Raw genomic sequence first — 17,901 nt, forward strand, 5'->3', positions numbered from 1 at the left:
TAAACAAGCGGGCTATCTTTGTAAATACTGGGCGGCATGGTGGGTAGCGCTGCTACCTCACGGCACCAAGGTCCCAGGTTCGATCCCGGCCCTGGGTCACTATCAATGTGGAGTTTGTACATTCTCCCTGTGTTTGCTTGGGTTCCACTTAAAGATGGCCACGCTAAATTGCCCTTAACTGGAGAAAATGAATTGGGTACTCTAAATTTAAAAAAAATCTTTGTAAATACTGACTGTGGTGTACAGCACTGCAAATTGATGAAAAGTGCTTTATTTGCACCCTAGACAGCTTTCAAAGAAATTGTTTGGATTTGTCATGCAGGGTGACTTGGGTAAATGTTCTAATGGTCTGATTGATGTGATGAAAGCTGTGCAGACCAGGAAAGTTTCTGATATAATCACAGAATTTAGCTAAATTCACTAATCTCGCCTGGAGTGGCAGTGACAATGTTATAACATCGGTAGCCTTGTGGATAGCACAATTGCTTCACAGCTCCAGGATCCCAGGTTCGATTCCAGCTTGGGTCACTGTCTGTGTGGAGTCTGCACATCCTCCCCGTGTGTGCGTGGGTTTCCTCCGGGTGCTCCGGTTTCCTCCCACCGTCCAAAGATGTGCAGGTTAGGTGGATTGACCAAGATAAATTGCCCTTAGTGTCCAAAATTGCCCTTAGTGTTGGGTGGGATTACTGGGTTATGGGGATAAGGTGGAGGTGTTGACCTTGGGTAGGGTGCTCTTTCCAAGAGCCGGTGCAGACTCGGTGGGCCGAATGGCCTCCTTCTGCACTGCAAATTCTATGATATCTATGATAACTGATCTCAAGTGCCTCTGATTTAGGGAGTGGAAAATTAGGGTTCCTACTATTGGTTGGTGTTCATTGGCTTTTGCTGGAAGAGACACGTATACATTCAGTAACAACAGCTTTAAACTCAGCTGTGATGTTCCACACAGATAATCTGCCAGCACTTTGCCTTGGCTTACACACATCGATCTTTTGGTACGCTTCCAATGATCTGATGCAAACACTAGTACGAGATTATGCCTTCAGGAGAGGAGGAAAAAATGGGTATTGTGTTTCGGTTATATTGAGTATGGTAGCATCTTTTGTCATATAGTGATTTGTTTTTATATCCACAGGTGAATCTTTCTACAAGTGGTTGGAAGGTAATAACTGCATATGTGTATGAAATGTTTGGAAAATCCATTACGTTAAAGCTATCTGGACTAGCCTAGTTGGGCTGTTTGGCCAGCAAAATGAAAATGTAAATAGAGAAATTCAGCCAACATTTTTGAGTGGTTTCCTATTGCACCCATACCTAAGCACTGAACTTCCATGGTTCAGCAGGTGCTCAACCATATATTTTATAATCATGATTTCTTAATGTAATGGAACAGGTGACGAAGGCAGAAACAAATTGTATTCTATTAATTATTATAAGTTCAAAGGCTTTGTTGATGGATTCAGTTCAAAATAAATTGCATACAGTTCAGTGCCACCCGTTCATACCCCTGGGACTTTACAGTAGATTAGTTGTAATAAGGCTGCAAGGAATCCTCATAGATCTTTACAATTTGCACATGACCCATCTATTTTCTGAAGAGTCTTGCATTGTCTTAATACCAATATCCGGAAGGTATCCAAAGTTTTATGATTGAAACGTCTACTTACTAGCCTTTGAAACATTGAAAGCTTGCCATCATTTTGGACATGATTCTCCCAAAAGGGAACAAAGACCCTGGCGAGCATATTTAACCACGTGTTTCCCAGCGCTCGCAGTGCTGAGAAACAGGTGGCAATTCAACACAACTTGCATTGTATAAGGCACCTGAACGGGGAAAGCGCGGCCGAGACCACACACAGCCCCGTTTTGTACAGTGGTGAAACCCGCCAGTGTAGCGAGAGATTGTGGCGTCCTGACCTCATAGAATTTACAGTGCAGTAGGAGACCAGTCAGCCCATCGAGTCTGCACCAGCCCTTGGAAAGAGCATCCAACTTAAGCGCACACCTCCACTCTATCCCAATAACCCCACCTAACCTTTTTTTTTTAAATAATTTTTATTGAAGAGATTTTTTACATGAAAATATTTACCCCCCCTAACCATAGGCTATTACAAAATATTCCCTCTTAACAAATATCCCCCCCCCCCGCGCGCGCTGTCCCTCCCCCCCCCCCCCCAAAACAAACAAAGCAACAATTAACATCAAACATGAACTGCGAACAAATTTGCCCGCATTACAACCTTAAATAACCCACCACAGCCCGTTGTTGGCCCCCCCCCCCCCCCCCCCCCCCCCCCGGGTTGCTGCTGCTGCGACCTCTGCACCCTATCTTTGAGCCAAAAAGTCGAGGAAAGGCTGCCACCGCCTGAAGAACCCTTGTACCGACCCTCTCAGGGCGAATTTGACCCTTTCCAACTGGATAAAGCTTGCCATGTCATTAATCCAAGTTTCCACGCTTGGAGGCCTCGCGTCCTTCCACTGTATCAGTATCCTTCTTCGCGCAACTAGGGACGCAAAGGCCAGTACTCCGGCCTCTCTCGCCTCCTGTACCCCCGGCTCCACCCCAACCCCAAAAATCGCTAGTCCCCATCCTGGTTTGACCCTGGATCCCACCACCCTCGACACCGTCCTTGCCACCCCCTTCCAGAACTCCTCCAGTGCCGGACATGCCCAAAACATATGGACATGGTTCGCTGGACTTCCCGAACACCTGACACATCTGTCCTCACCCCCAAAGAACCGACTCATCCTTGTCCCCGTCATATGGGCTCTATGTAGCACCTTAAATTGAATGAGGCTAAGCCTCGCACACGAGGAGGAAGAATTAACCCTCTCCAGGGCATCAGCCCATGTCCCATCCTCTATCTGCTCTCCCAGCTCCCCCTCCCACTTGGCTTTCAGCTCCTCTACTGATGCCTCCTCAGCCTCCTGCATTACTTTGTATATGTCCGATATCCTCCCCCCTCCGACCCAGACCCCCGAGAGCACCCTATCGCTCGCCCCCCTGCTGGGGAGCAAGGGGAACCCTTCCACCTGGCGTCTAGCAAATGCCTTCACCTGCAAATGTCGAAACACGTTTCCCGGGGGGAGCCCGAATTTCTCCTCCAGCTCTCTCAGGCTCGCAAACCTCCCATCTACAAACAGATCCTTCAGCTGCCTGATGCCCACCCTGTGCCAGCTCTGGAATCTCCCGTCCATGTTCCCCGGGGTGAATCTATGGTTCCCTCTTAACGGTGCCTCCATCAGACCTCCCACTTCCCCCCTGTGTCGCCTCCACTGTCCCCAGATCTTGAGGGTGGCCGCCACCACCGGGCTCGTGGTGTACCTCGTGGGAGGGAGCGGCCATGGCGCCGTTACTAGGGCCCCCAGGCTTATGTTGCCACAGGACGCCCTCTCCATTCGTTTCCAAGCTGCCCCCTCCCCTTCCATCATCCACTTGCGCACCATCGATACATTAGCCGCCCAGTAATACCCCGAGAGGTTGGGTAATGCCAGCCCTCCACTCTCCCTACTCCGCTCCAAGAAGACCCTCCTCACCCTTGGGGTGCCGTGCGCCCACACGTAGCTCATGATGCTGCTCGTCACCTTTTTGAAGAAGGCCCTAGGGAGGAAGATGGGCAAGCACTGAAATAAAAACAAAAACCTCGGGAGGACCGTCATTTTAACGGACTGCACTCTGCCCGCCAGCGACAGCGGCACCATGTCCCACCTTTTAAATTCCTCCTCCATCTGTTCCACCAGCCTAGAGAAGTTCAACTTGTGGAGAGTCCCCCAGTTCCTTGCCACCTGCACCCCTAAATATCTAAAACTCTTTCCTGCTCTCTTCAACGGGAGTCTCCCGATTCCCTCTTCCTGGTCCCCTGGGTGTATCACAAATACCTCACTCTTACCCAAGTTTAGCTTGTACCCCGAAAAGTTCCCGAATTCTGCTAGCAGTTCCATCACCTCCGGCATTCCCCCTTCTGGGTCTGCCACGTATAGCAGCAGGTCGTCCGCGTATAGCGATACCCGGTGCTCCTCCCCGCCCCTTGTCAGCCCTCTCCACCCCCCTGAGCCCCTCAGTGCCATCGCCAACGGTTCAATTGCCAGTGCGAAGAGCAGGGGGGACAAGGGGCACCCCTGTCTGGTCCCCCGGTGGAGCCCAAAATACTCCGATCTCCTACCATTCGTCACTACACTTGCCGTCGGGGCCGAATAGAGCAGCTTCACCCATTTAATAAATCCCTCCCCAAATCCAAACCGTTCCAGCGTATCCCACAGGTACTTCCACTCCACCCTATCAAATGCTTTCTCCGCGTCCAATGCCACCACTATCTCCGCCTCCCCCTCCACTGCCGGCATCATGATGACGTTTAGCAGTCTCCGCACGTTCGTATTAAGCTGCCGCCCTTTCACAAAACCCGTCTGGTCCTCGTGTATCACCCCTGGCACACAATCCTCTATCCTGGTAGCCAGGATCTTTGCCAGCAGCTTGGCGTCCACATTCAGGAGCGAGATAGGCCTATATGACCCACACTGCACGGGGTCCTTGTCCCGCTTCAAGATCAGAGAGATCAGTGCCTGCGACATTGTCGGGGGCAGAGCCCCCCCCTCCCATGCCTCGTTGAAGGCTCGCACCAGCACAGGGCCCACCAGATCCGCATATTTTTTGTAAAATTCCACCGGGAACCCGTCTGGCCCCGGCGCCTTCCCCGACTGCATATGCCCAATCCCCTTGACTAGCTCCTCTAACCCTATCTGCGCCCCCAGCCCCTCTACCAGCTCCTCTTGGACTTGGGGAACCTCAGTTTGTTCAAGAAGCCCTCCATCCCCCCTCCCCTCGTCGGCAGCTCTGACCGATACAGCTCCTCTCTGAAAACCCCATTTACTTCTGGCCCCTTCTGCACTATGTTCCCACCCCTCTCCCTCACTCCCCCAATTTCTCTAGCCGCATCCCGCTTGCGGAGCTGATGCGCCAACATCCTACTCGCCTTCTCCCCATACTCATAAATCGCGCCCTGCGCCCTTCTCCACTGTGTCTCCGCCTTTCTGGTGGTCAACAGGTCAAACTTAGCCTGCAAACTACGCCGTTCCCCCAGCAACCCCTCCTCTGGTGCCTCCGCATATTTCCTATCCACGTCCAGAAGCTCCCCCACCAGCCTCTCCCTCTCCTGTCTCTCCCTCCTTTCCCTATGTGCCCGTATGGAGATCAGCTCCCCCCGGATCACCGCCTTCAGGGCCTCCCATACCATCCCCACCTGCACCTCCCCCGTGTCATTAATGTCCAGATATCTTTCAATGCTCTTCCGGACCCTCTTATACACCTCCTCATCCGCCAGCAACCCCACATCCAGGCGCCACAGCGGACGCTGGTCTCGCACCTCCCCCATTTCCAAATCTACCCAGTGTGGCGCGTGGTCTGAGACCGCTATGGCCGAGTACTCCACTTCCCGTACTTTCGGGATCAGTCCCCTGCTCAATACAAAAAAGTCAATTCTAGAATAGACTCTGTGGACATGGGAGAAAAAGGAATACTCCCTCGCCCTCGGCCTCCCAAACCTCCAGGGGTCCACCCCTCCCATCTGCTCCATAAACCCCTTTAACACTTCTGCCGCTGCCGGCCTCCTACTCGTCCTTGAACTCGATCTGTCCAACACGGGGTCCAGCACTGTGTTGAAGTCCCCCCCCCCATGATCAGGCCCCCTGCCTCCAGGTCCGGAATGAGGCCCAGTAGGCGCCTCATGAAGCCAGCGTCGTCCCAGTTCGGGGCATACACGTTAACCATCACCACTTTCTCCCCCTGCAGCCTACCCTTCGCCATGACATATCTACCCTCTTTATCCGCCACCACCTCCGCCGCCACGAACGACACCCTCTTCCCTACCAGGATCGCCACCCCTCGGTTCTTTACGTCCAGTCCTGAGTGGAACACCTGTCCCACCCACCCCCTTCTCAGGCGGACCTGGTCCGCCACCTTCAAATGGGTCTCTTGTAGCATTGCTACATCCGCCTTCAGCCCCTTCAAATGCGAGATTACTCTCGTTCTCTTGACCGGCCCATTCAGCCCCCTCACATTCCAAGTGATCAGCCGAGTCGAAGGGCAGCCCGCCCCTTTCCCCTGCCGACTAGCCATATCCTGTCACCTGCTCGCCCCGAGTCAGCCCTCCCTTTCTGACCCGCTCCCCATGGTGATGGCCCCCCCCCCCCCCCCCCCCCCCCCAGTCCTCAACTTCTCCTCCCTGGCCTTTTCAGCAGCAACCCGGTGGCCCCCCCTCCCCCCCCCAGGCTAGGACCCTTCCTAGCCGCGATGCACCCTCCATAGTACTTCCGTAAGTCAGCTGGTTTACGCTGACCCGGCTGCCCCTGCCACACTCCGGCTCCTCCCGGCATGGGGGACGTCCCCCCCCTTACCACCCCTCCTTGACCCCGCTCCAGCGCGGGAAAGGGAGCCATTGCTGACCACGCCCCTTACTCCTACCCCCCTCCCTCCTCTGCCCCGTGCGCGGGAAACCAGAGGAAAGCCCGCGCTTTCGCCCTGCCCCTCCCCGCCCCTCCATCTTCAGTTCCACCCCCGTCCCCGATCTCACACCGATAAATACAAAACAACCAAAAACCCCACAAGAAACACATACCCCCGGCACTCCCCCGCCCTCCCAACATAACATTATAAATAACAGAAAAAAGAGAGAAAAAACTGGTATAGAGAACAAAAAGGGTCCAAAAATACGGCCAAGTGAAAATCCAACCAAAAGAAAGCCACGTGTCCAGCTTAAAGTACCAGAGCGGCAACGACCGCCAAGTATCCCCTGGTTCTAGTTCGAGTCCAGCTTTTCTTCCTGGACAAAGGCCCACGCCTCCTCCGGGGACTCGAAATAGTGGTGCTGGTCCTTATAGGTCACCCACAAGCGCGCTGGCTGCAGCATCCCGAATCTGATTCTCTTGGCATGCAGCACCGCCTTCGTCCGGTTGAACCGGGCCCGCCGCTTTGCCACCTCCGCACTCCAGTCCTGAAAGATCCTCACCGTCGAGTTCTCCCATTTGCTGCTCCTCTCTCTCTTGGCCCACCTCAGCACCCTCTCCCGGTCACTGAATCGCTGGAACCGAACCAGCACCGCCCTCGGGGGTTCGTTTGCTCTTGGCTTCCTGGCCATTACTCTGTAGGCCTCCTCCAATTCCAGGGGCGAAGGGACGGCCCCTGCCCCCATCAGTGAGCCCAGCATTTCTGCCACATACCCCTGGAGGTCCGACCCCTCCAGCCCTTCTGCCAGGCCCAGGATCCTCAGGTTTTTCCGCCTCATGCGGGTATCCATCTCCTCCAATCGGTTTTGCCATCTCAGGTGGAGTGCCTCGTGCACCTCCACCTTTCCCACGAGGACCGTGGCCTCCTCCTCCCTCACAGTCATCTCCTGCTGCAGCTCCCGAATTGACGCCTCTTGGGTCGCCTGTGCCCCCATCAGCCTGGTGGTCGTCGCGTTCATCGACTCCAGCAGCTCCACTTTCAGCTCCGTGAAGAAGCGCAGGAGAACGGCCTGCTGCTCCTCCGCCCATTTCCTCCAGTCCTCGGGTGCGCCGCCGGCTGCCATTTTGGATTTCTTCCCCCGCTTTTTTCGGGGAGCTGCTGCCGCTTTTTTTCCTGCCCCACTTCGGGTGACGACCATAAATTTTTCGGGGTTCTCCTCTGGGAACCTTCCCCCACCGGGAATTGCCGTTCCAGCGCCGTTAGGGGCCCTCCAATCGGCCCGAAAACACCTTCCTAACAGGAGCAGCCAAACGTGCGACTTAGCTGGTCATAGCCGCAACCGGAAGTCCCCACCTAACCTTTTTGGACACTCGGGGCAATATAGCATAGCCAATCCACCTAACATGCACAAAAATGCCAGCTTTGTACATTATGTACAACAAAATTCATAATGTGAAATTTTTTATTTATCAGACAAAACCGTAAACCATAATATTTCAATACCTACTTTTTGGTAACCTGTAAGAGTGAGGCATCATGTCACTAGTTAAGATACCCTTGCCTCCACTGAAGGGCCCAAGCACCAAAGTTGTGATTCAAATAGGACAAAAAGCTAAGTTTTTGGTTGTGATTATTTGTCAAACCTACAATGGAAGCTTTCTAAGGTACTAGATTTAGCAAAATGTAAACTGTCCTGTGTTGTATCTTAGTAGGGAATAAGTGGGTTAAAGAATGTTACTGAGTGGGTTATGTGGAGAGATGTTTTTCTTACCAAAAAGAGATTGGTTGCAGGTACTGAGATACTGAAGTTAATCAAACAGGTGATGAAAGATGTGGATGTGGATAATTCTGATCTACAACTTTAATTTCTTTAAAGCATTCTCTTAAGCTGAAATAGCAGAATCCTTGCAGCTTAATGTGAAGATAGATTTGTATATTCTGTAAATAACATACTAAAGTTATCTACACTATAAAGTAAATGAGCTGTACTCTGATTTTATTGATGATGCAAATTTTCATTTGTAGGTCTATGCCTTGAAAAGAGAGTATTTTACAGGCTTATTTCAGGGCTCCATGCTAGTATCAATCTACATCTCAGTGCAAAGTATCTCCTTGATGGTATGTACAAATAATTTCCTCATGTAAATATTTGAAATATTTCATTCAGGCCAGAGAGAGCTATTTGTTGGTTAACCTGCAGCATGCTTCACCATGTGAATTATAGATGTAATGTATTAGGATGCAAATTCTGTGTCAGATTTCACATCTGGTGGGATATGGATGCTAGGTATTTTCATAAACTGACCCAAGGATAATTGATACCTGCAGTTCCTCCCCCTAATTAGTTCAAGAGCAAAAGCTTGAAAGCAGGTTGCCTGTGTAACTTCAAATGGTGAATGATGAGAAATGTAGAGGAGCAAAAAATTGTAACGTCGATATTTAGATAATTACATTGCTTTGGATAAGCCAAAATGTGAATAAGTTATTCCGTATGTATCATAGCAGAGCCATATAAATTAAAAACAACTTTATTTAAAACCCTGATTATATGTTAGTTGACTGGTATGGCAGAATGGGCACAGACATCAGCACCAAGGATTAGGGGAAGAGGAATGAACTGTGTTAAATCTACACTATCTAACAACCCATACAAAGAGGTATGATTCCAGTTATTGTGTAAGGCCTGAGAATCAGCGAGAGCAGCAAGGGGGCTTTAAAGTTTGGAGACCGAGCAGGAATCAAAGTGGAGGAGTAGCAGGGTTTAAACATAACAGTTGAATCCAAAAAAAAACAATCCCGGTAATATATCACATGAAAGCCAGCCAGTAGGTGATAGACTGGAGATATTTCCCATCCAAACTAAAGATTAAACTGGTATGCCTGATCTTTTTGCAAAGTACAACTTAGTACTCCAAGTAAGGTGTATTAAGTACTATTTTGATTTATATATTAGTGAAATTTACAGGGAAACAGTGAGCTGGTTAGTGTGTAACTGCTGCTGGGGTGTATTGGTGAAGTGCTGGAACATAAAACAACGTTTTAAAAATGTTTAAAATGTAATTATTCTTTGTTTTTGTAATTTTTTCTTTGTTCTTTATCCTTAGAAAATAGTAGACAGTTTTAGATAGAGGATCTGGATCAGCGCAGGCTTGGAGGGCCAAAGGGCCTGTTCCTGTGCTATAACTTTTCTTTGTTCTCTGTTTGAAAAACCTTGAAGTAGGGCAGCATGGTGGGCAGTGGTTAGCACTGCTGCTGCGCAGCGCCGAAGACCCGGGTTCGATCCCGGCCCCGGTTCACTGTCTGTGGAGTTTGCAGATTCTCCCCATGTCTGCGTGGGTCTCGCCCCACAATCCAAAAAGATGTGCAGGTTAGGTGGATTGGCCATGCTAATTGGAAAAATAGAATTGGGTCATTTTTTTGAAAACCTTGAGCGGCACGGTAGCACAGTGGTTAGCACTGTGGCTTCACATCTCCAGGGTCCCAGGTTCAATTCCTGGCTTGAGTCATTGTCTGTGCGGAGTCTGCATGTTCTCCCTGTGTCTGCGTGGGTTTCCTCCGGGTGCACCGGTTTTCTTCCACAGTCCAAAGATGTGCATGTTAGGTGAATTGGCCATGCTAAATTGCCCTTGGTGTCCAAAAAGGTTAGATGGGGTTACGGGGATAGGGTGGATGTATGGCTTAAGTAGGGTGGTCTTTCCAAGGGACGGTGCAGACTCAAAGGGGCAAATGGCCCCCTTCTGCACTGTAAATTCTATGATCTATGGCTTACAATTATAGCTAAATAAGCAGAAGGAAAATCAATCTAGGGAGTACGTTATTTATTTTAAGCAGTAGGGTTTATTGGATCGCAAGCTTAAATTAATTTAAGTGCTGCTGAGAAGTGGCATTAATTTAAATTAAAAATATTTGATTAGCTACTTAATAGACATGAATGGCAGGGGAGGTGATGTGTTGCGACTGCAGAATTTGGATCTCCTGGATGCCAGTGTGAACAAGGGCAAACACATCTGTAAATGTCGTAAATTTGGTGCTTCAGCTCAGATGGCCAGAAATGCAGACACTGTGAGGGAGGATGTTACCTGGATGCTTTGTTCCAGGTGGTCATACACTTTGGGTTAGGATCTTACAATTTGGTCAGTCATCAGGGACAGGAGGATGTGACTGCAAGTAAGGTAGGTAAGGGATTGAGAAGGTAGGAAATTGTCCCAACAGTTTTTGAGGTTCTTGCAGCCTGTTTGGATGAAAGCAAGAGTTGCAAGGTGGATGGGAAAACTGACCATGGCACTGTGGTACAGAAAGCCATTCAAGTGGGGGAATGTAGTGGTAGTAGGGAACCGTACAGTCAGGAGGACAGGCACTGCTCTGTGCAGCTGAGAACGGAGGCTGTGTTGCCTGGCCAGTGCCAAGGTTAGAGACATCTGCTCTGGGCTGGAGAGTCAAATAGAACTTCCAGTGGCTGTGGTTCACAAAGTACCAACGGCGTACGTGGAACCAAGAAAGGGGTTCTATTCATCGAAACATGCCGTTGCCGTTGCTCTAGCCGTTGGAAATAGCACCCTATCTAAGCCCACATCTCCACCCTATCCCCATAACTCCACCTAACCTTCTTTTGGATACTTAAGGCAATTTAGCATAGCCAATCCACGTAACTCTGCACATATTTGGACTGAGAAGAAACCAGAGCACCCGGAGGAAACCCACGCAGACACGGGGAGACCGTGCAGACTCCGCACAGACAGTGACCCAAGCCGGGAATTGAACCTGGGACCCTGGAGCTTTGAAGCCATAGTACTAACCACTATGCTACCATGCTACTGAGGGAGTATAAGCAGCTAGGGGCTGTTTAGCTCAGTTGGCTGGACAGCTGATTCTTGATGCAGAGCGATGCCTAAAGCGCGGATTCAATTCTTGTATCGGCTGAGGTTATTCGTGAACCTTGCCCCTTGCCTGAGGTCTAGTACTCCTCTGGTAAAATCACCACCAGTCAGCTCTAACCCTCAAAGGGGAAACCAGCCTCTGTTGATCTGCAACTATGGTGACTTTTACTTTATAAACAGCTAGGAGCAAATTGGAAAAAGCAGAATCTCGGGACACCTGAACTATGAGCAAATTGGCCTAGGGGGTCAGATTAGAGAGTAGTTAATTCGTCACTCAAAGGTTGATGCGAGTGACATGAGTTTTGTTTCTTCTGGCACCAGTACTAGAGAAAATGGGAGCTGTGAGAGGGGGGAAACTCCCCCCTACATTGTCGCAGGCTTCCATCTCCCTGATTTTAAAGAAGGATAAATTAAAGAAGAACAGTGCGGGTCGTACTGCCCGATATCGCTATTGAATGTAGATGCCAAGTTATTGACGAAGGTGCTTGCATCGTGGATTGACGACTGTGTGCCGGAGTGATGGGCGAGGATCAGACTGAATTTGTGAAGGGCAGGCTATTGTCTGCGAATGTATGGAGGCTACTCAATGTAATTATTAATTTTTTAATATTTTAAAAATTTCGAGTACCCAATTCATTTTATTTCCAATTAAGGGGCAATTTAGTGATGCAGCAATGCTAACAACTGCGCTACCTACTCAATGTAATTATGATGCCTTTGGAGGGGCAGGAGGTAGAGGGAGTGGTGGCAATGTACGCGGGAAGGCTTTTGATCTGGTGGAGTGAGTGTATTTGCTGGAGGTGCTGGGACGGTTCGGGCAGGGGTACGGTGCTGGTTACGAGCATGCGGATCAACCGAGTGAATTTGGGTACTTTGAGCTACACTGGGGGACGAGGCAGGTTGCGCACTCTCCCAGTTGTTTTTCGTCTTGCCGATAGAGCCGTTGGCAATGGCGTTTAGGGTGTCGAGGGAATTGGAGAGGGATTGAGCAGGTGGGAGGGTGCCGAGCCTACGATCTCGCTGTATGCGGACGACCTGAAATTGTACATTTTGGACCCGGTCGGCAGCATTGGAGGTATTATGGAGATTTTCAGGAAATTTGGCTGGTGTTCGGGACATAAATTGAACACAGGAAAGAGTGCGATGTTTCCGATTAATAGAGGGCAGGAAAGGAGACTGGGGGACTTGCCATTTAGGGTAGGTGGGAGCTAGTTTCAGGTATTCGGGTATCCAGGTGCAGCTGCACAACTTGGCTACTGCTAGCAGGGTAAGTGCAGACAGTGAAGACTTATCTCTCTATCTCTCTGTCTCTATCTCTCTGTCTCTATCTCTCTCTGTCTCTATCTCTCTCTGTCTCTATCTCTCTCTGTCTCTATCTCTCTCTGTCTCTATCTCTCTCTGTCTCTATCTCTCTATTCACATACCGATATATCTATCTATCTCTCAAACTATCTTTCTATCGATCTAGCTATATATCTATCTATCTATCCAACATTCTGTCACAGTAAACAGGTTTCTGTTTGTGTTTCAGAACCTCCTGATTTTTGTCTCCAAGTCGTTCTTTAGGAAGGTCAATCTCCGGGTTTGTGTGGTCGAGAAAGCTTTTGTCCCCCACCCTGTGGGTGCAGCAGGCTTTTTAGAGCGAGGGTTGGGGGGCTGATGTTGCCAAATATGATAAATTATTATTGGGCAACGAACCTTGCAATGATGGGGAAATGGGGGAGGGGTCGTTGTGGGGGCACGTGTAGGCGACACCGTGTAGGGGAATGAGTTTTTGAGTACTTTATTGTTGGCACCTTTGCCGTTCACGCCGACCAGGTACTTAGTGAGCCCAATGATGGTGTCGGCCCGAAGGGTGTGGGAGCAGTGGAGGCAGAATTTGGGCTGAGGGTACCTCGGTGTAGGCACCAATCTGCGATAATCATAGGTGTACGTTGGCGGGCTTGATGCAAGGTTTAGTGGGTGGCAACAGGCGGGGATTGAGCTCTTTGGGGACTTGTTTGTAGAGGGCACGTTTGCGGCACTGGAGGACTTTGAGGAAGTGAGAGAGTTGCCCAGGGGAAAGGCTTTAGGTTCCTGCAGGTTCAGGACTTCATGAGGAAAGAGGTGCTGACTTTTCCTAGGCTGCTGCCCCTAGGGTTGCAGGGCAAGGTGCTATCAGTGAAATAGGAGACGGGCAGGTGCCGGATATCTATAAGGAATTGTTGAAGTGTGAGGGAGACCTGGTGGAAGGCATTAGCGCAAGAGGGGTAATGGGGCCAAGGCATGGGTTGAGGCCTTGCAGAGGGTGAACTGGTCCTCCTCATGTGCAAGGTTAAACCTCATCCAGTTTAAGATGGTACATAGGGCTCATATGACAGTGGCGAGGATGCGTAGGTTCTTTGCAGGGATAAAGGATAGGAGGGGAGGCGGGGGGGGGGGGGGTTACTGTGAATCATGCCCACATGTTCTGGACGTGTCCAAGACTTGGGAGGGTTCAAGTCGGTGTTCTTGAACGTAATGTTGGGTGTGGGGTGGTTCTGAATCCAGAGTTGGCGATATTTGGAGTGTCGGAAGACCTGGGAGTCCAGAGGGTGAGAGAGACCGATGTTTTGGCCGTTGCCGCCCTGATAGCCCGGAGGCGGATTTTGCGAGGGTGGCGGGACTCGGAGCCACTAAAAGTGAGAGTGTGGGTGAGCGGCCTGGCAGAATTCCTGAGGCTTGAGAGGGTCAAGTTCGCTCTGCAAGGGTTGGCAGAAGGGCTCACCTGGAGGTGGAAGCCGTTTATCGATTTCTTTAAGGCGGATTGAGGGGTCAGCAGGGAGGGGTGGGCGGGCTGTTACAGGGGTTAAAATGGGGAAGACGGGATCTGGCAGGGGTTTGGTGTCAGGGGGGCAGGCCAGTTGTGGTTGGTTATTGAGTTTTGTTCTTCTGATGTTTTGCGGATAAATGTGAAAATGCCTTGAATAAAAATATATTTAAAAAAGAAAATCGGAGCTGTACCGTCAGTACAGTCTTCACCTGAACCATGCTAGGACCAGTGTTCTGGCAGGTTGTAGAACTAGAGAGTAGAGAGGGTGTTAAACTAAATGGTGGGGTGAAGAATTAAGTTTATGAGGATGTGATAGATTAAAGGAGATGGCACAAATGCAACAGAGCAAAAAAGGGACATGGGGATCAGAGTATGACAGGAAGAAACACAGCATGCAACCTTAAGAGTGCACCTGCAGGTAAGGCGAGAAGTGCAAAAATAAAAAGACAGTTAAAGACACTATTTGAATGCACGCAACAGTCGCAATAAGGTTGATGAATTGACAGTACAATGAAAGTAAACAAATATGATCTAATTGCCATGAAATGTTCAAGGGTATTTGACATTTTGGAAGGGCAGACAAAAGGGAAGAGGAGGTAGGGTAATACTGTTAACAAAGGATGGAATTTGTGAGAGGATCTTCAATCAGAAGATCAAAATGTGTCATCAGTTTGAGTTCAGCGAAGAAGAAGCAAGAAATAGCAAATTTTAGTAGGAGTGCTTATCTGCCACCAAATAGTAGTGATAATGTAGGGCATGGTTGGCATAAGTCAGGAAATTAGAAATACATGTAACAAAGGTAATACAGTAATGACCTCAACCCGCATATAAACTGGGTAAAACTAATTGGACTGATTTTGTGGAGAACTAATTTTTACAATGTATACAAAATGACTTTCCACAAATTTAAAAACGGGCTATTTTAGATCTGATATTGTGCAATGAAGAAGGCTAATTATCTTGTTATGAAGGAGACTTTAGAGTAGAGTAAGCATAACATGAAGTTTGAAAGTGATGTAATTCAATCCAAAACTAGACTATGAAGGTATGAGGAACAAATTGACCATGGTAGATGGAAGAATAGTGGTTAGCACAGTTGCCTCACAGCTCCAGGGTCCCAGGTTCAATTCCTGGCTTGGGTCACTGTGTGGAGTCTGCATGTTCTCCCCATGTTTGCATGAGTTTCCTCTGGGTGCTCCGGTTTTTCCCCTCAGTCCAAAATGTGCAGGTTAGGTGGATTGGCTATGCTAAATTGCCCTTGGTGTCCAAAAATGGTTAGGTGGGGTTACGGGGATAGGGTGGAGGTGTGGGGATAGGGTAGAGGTATGGGCTTAGGTAGGGTGCTCTTTCTCAGGGCTGGTGCAGACCCAATGGGCCGAAATGCCCACTGTAGGTTCTTTGATTTGAAAGGTATAATGATAGAACAAGGAATGGGTAGCATTTAAAGAATTGATATACTGCCGACAACAAATTTATATTCCTTAAAGGCAAATTAATCCAACCATGGCTAACAAGAGAAGTTAAAGGAAGAGCTATATAAAGTTGTTTTAAAAATAGTAGTACGCCTGAGGATTGGCAAGAGGAACCTGTTCCCTCTTTCCCCCCATATCCTTTGATTCCTTTATCCCTAAGTTGAGTGAGTGGGCAAATGCATGGTAGATGTATAATGTGGATAAATGTGAGGTTATCCTCTTTGGCAGCAAAAAATTGGAAGGCAAATCATTATCTGAATGGCTATAGATTGAGAAAGAAGAATGTGCAACAAGACCTGGGTGCCCTTGTACACCAGTTGCTGAAAGTAAGCATGTAGGTGCAATAGGTATTGATGTTCCTTCTTGAAAACACGCAATGCTTTGGCCTCAAATGCTTATTGTGGCAGAGAATTCCACAGGCTCACCACTCTGGGTGAAGAAATTTCTCCTCATTTCAGTCCTAAAATTATTATTTTTTTAAATGTTTGAGATGGCACAATATTTCTATGACGAGCGATTTGAGGAGACTGGGCCTGTCGAGTTGAAAAGAATGAGAGGTGATCTCATTGAAGTGTACAAATTCTTACAGAGCTCGACAGGGTCTCCTGACTGGGCTGGGCAGAGACTTGGAACCAGTGGATGGACACACACTCAGAGTAAGATGTAGGCCATTTCAGATTGAAATGAGGCACTTCTTTAGTCAGAGGGTGGTGAATCTTTGGAATTCATTACTCCATAGGGCTGTGGTGATGCAGTCATTGAATATATTCAAGACAGAGCATGGTGCAGTGGTTAGCACTGCTGCCTCACATTGCCGAGGTCCCATGTTCGATCCTGGCTCTGGGTCACTGTCCGTGTGGAGTTTGTACATTCTCCCCGTATTTGCGCGGGTTTCACCCCCACAACCCAAAGATGTTCAGGGTAGGTGGATTGGCCGTGCTAAATTGTCCCTTAATTGGAAAAATGAATTGGGTACTCTAAATTTATAAGGGGGAAAAAAATAAAGAATATATTTAAGACAAAGCTTGATAAAAGATATCAAGTGAAAATCAGTCCTCATCTAACTGAATGATGAATGATTTGGCTTTAGGTGCCAAATGGCCCACTCCTGCTCCTATGGTCCCGACTCCGCTTATTGCATAAATAGGCTACCAATATTTGTTGTCCATTTGGAAATTTTCCAAGAAAACCTTCCACAGGATGAATTTATTTAAATTATTTGATGGTCCTTTCTTTTGGAATATGTCCCAGAAATGTGGATTATTAAATTTTTTTATCCATGTTCATTTGGGCAAGTTTATAGCAAACCAACAAAATCATGTTATATTTTCCCTCTTTTGTGGGTTTGATTCCCAACAACCTTGCAAAGCTTTTATTTCTCTCTTTTTCCCCGCCTCCCCACCACCACCACCGCTAATGTTTGATGTTATCCAATTCTTGAAAGTGCATAATGAACAACGCCCATGAATTGTAGAACCCCTCCATCCTTCCCCTCAGTTCAAACTTAACCTTCTCAAAAGTCACGAATTCCAACAGGTCCCCCGCCACGCCAGGGCACAGGTGGAGAGGTCACTCTCCATTCCAACTGGATCCGCCTTCAGGCAATCAACAAGGCGAAGGCTACAGCATCTGCCTCCGCACCAGTTTCCATCCCTGGCTGGTTCGACATCCCGAATATGGCCTCCTGAGGGCCCGGGTCCAGTTTCACGTGCAGCACTTTAGAGATTACCCTAAAAACCTCATGCACACATCTTCTACCCATTCAAAGAGCCAGCTCATTCTCGCCCTTGTGAGGTGTGCTCTATATACCACCTTCAGCTGTATCAGCCCCAACCTCGCGCACGAGGTGGAGGTGTTCACTCTCCGGAGCATCTCGCACCAGACCCCCTCCTCTATAACCTCTCCCAACCGTTCCTCCCACTGTACTTTGATCCCTTCCAATGGTGCCTTCTCCTCTTCCAAAATAGCCCTGTAAACCGCCGAACTACCCCTTCTCCAGTTCCCCTGTCGTCAACACCTCCTCCAGCAATGTGGAGGCCGGCTCCACCGGGAAACTCTATCTCCTTCCTGGCAAAATCTCAAACCTTCATGTGTCTAAACATTTCCCCCTGCTCCAGCCAATACTTCGCTCACAGCTCCTTCTATTCTCCAAGAAACAAATCTTTTACTGTCTTAATCCCCTTCTCCTCCCATTTCCGAAAATTTCCGTCCCACTCCCCTGGCTCAAATCTGTGATGCCTTGCAAAGCTTTTAAAGAGAAAGATCTACGGGTGACAAATCTATTTTATTTTTCTCGCACAAGACCAATTAGATGATAAATGT

General features: G+C 48.8%; 1 protein-coding gene across 4 annotated transcripts in view; it reads left to right on the top strand.

The window, feature by feature from the left end:
- The window catches only part of ero1b (endoplasmic reticulum oxidoreductase 1 beta), a 142,439-nt gene that overhangs the window by 84,972 nt on the left and 39,566 nt on the right, over window positions 1-17,901 (top strand). For all 4 annotated transcript variants that reach the window (XR_005461051.1, XM_038800530.1, XM_038800532.1 and 1 more), the window contains 2 exons: window positions 1,136-1,162; window positions 8,465-8,557. Coding sequence is in view for 3 of the 4 variants with exons in the window: in XM_038800530.1 (XP_038656458.1) it covers window positions 1,136-1,162; window positions 8,465-8,557 (120 nt within the window). In the remaining variant the exon portion in view is untranslated. The remainder of the gene's footprint in view (window positions 1-1,135; window positions 1,163-8,464; window positions 8,558-17,901) is intronic.

Source organism: Scyliorhinus canicula, chromosome 6 (assembly GCF_902713615.1).
Source record: "Scyliorhinus canicula chromosome 6, sScyCan1.1, whole genome shotgun sequence".
Classification (NCBI taxonomy): Eukaryota; Metazoa; Chordata; class Chondrichthyes; order Carcharhiniformes; family Scyliorhinidae; genus Scyliorhinus; species Scyliorhinus canicula.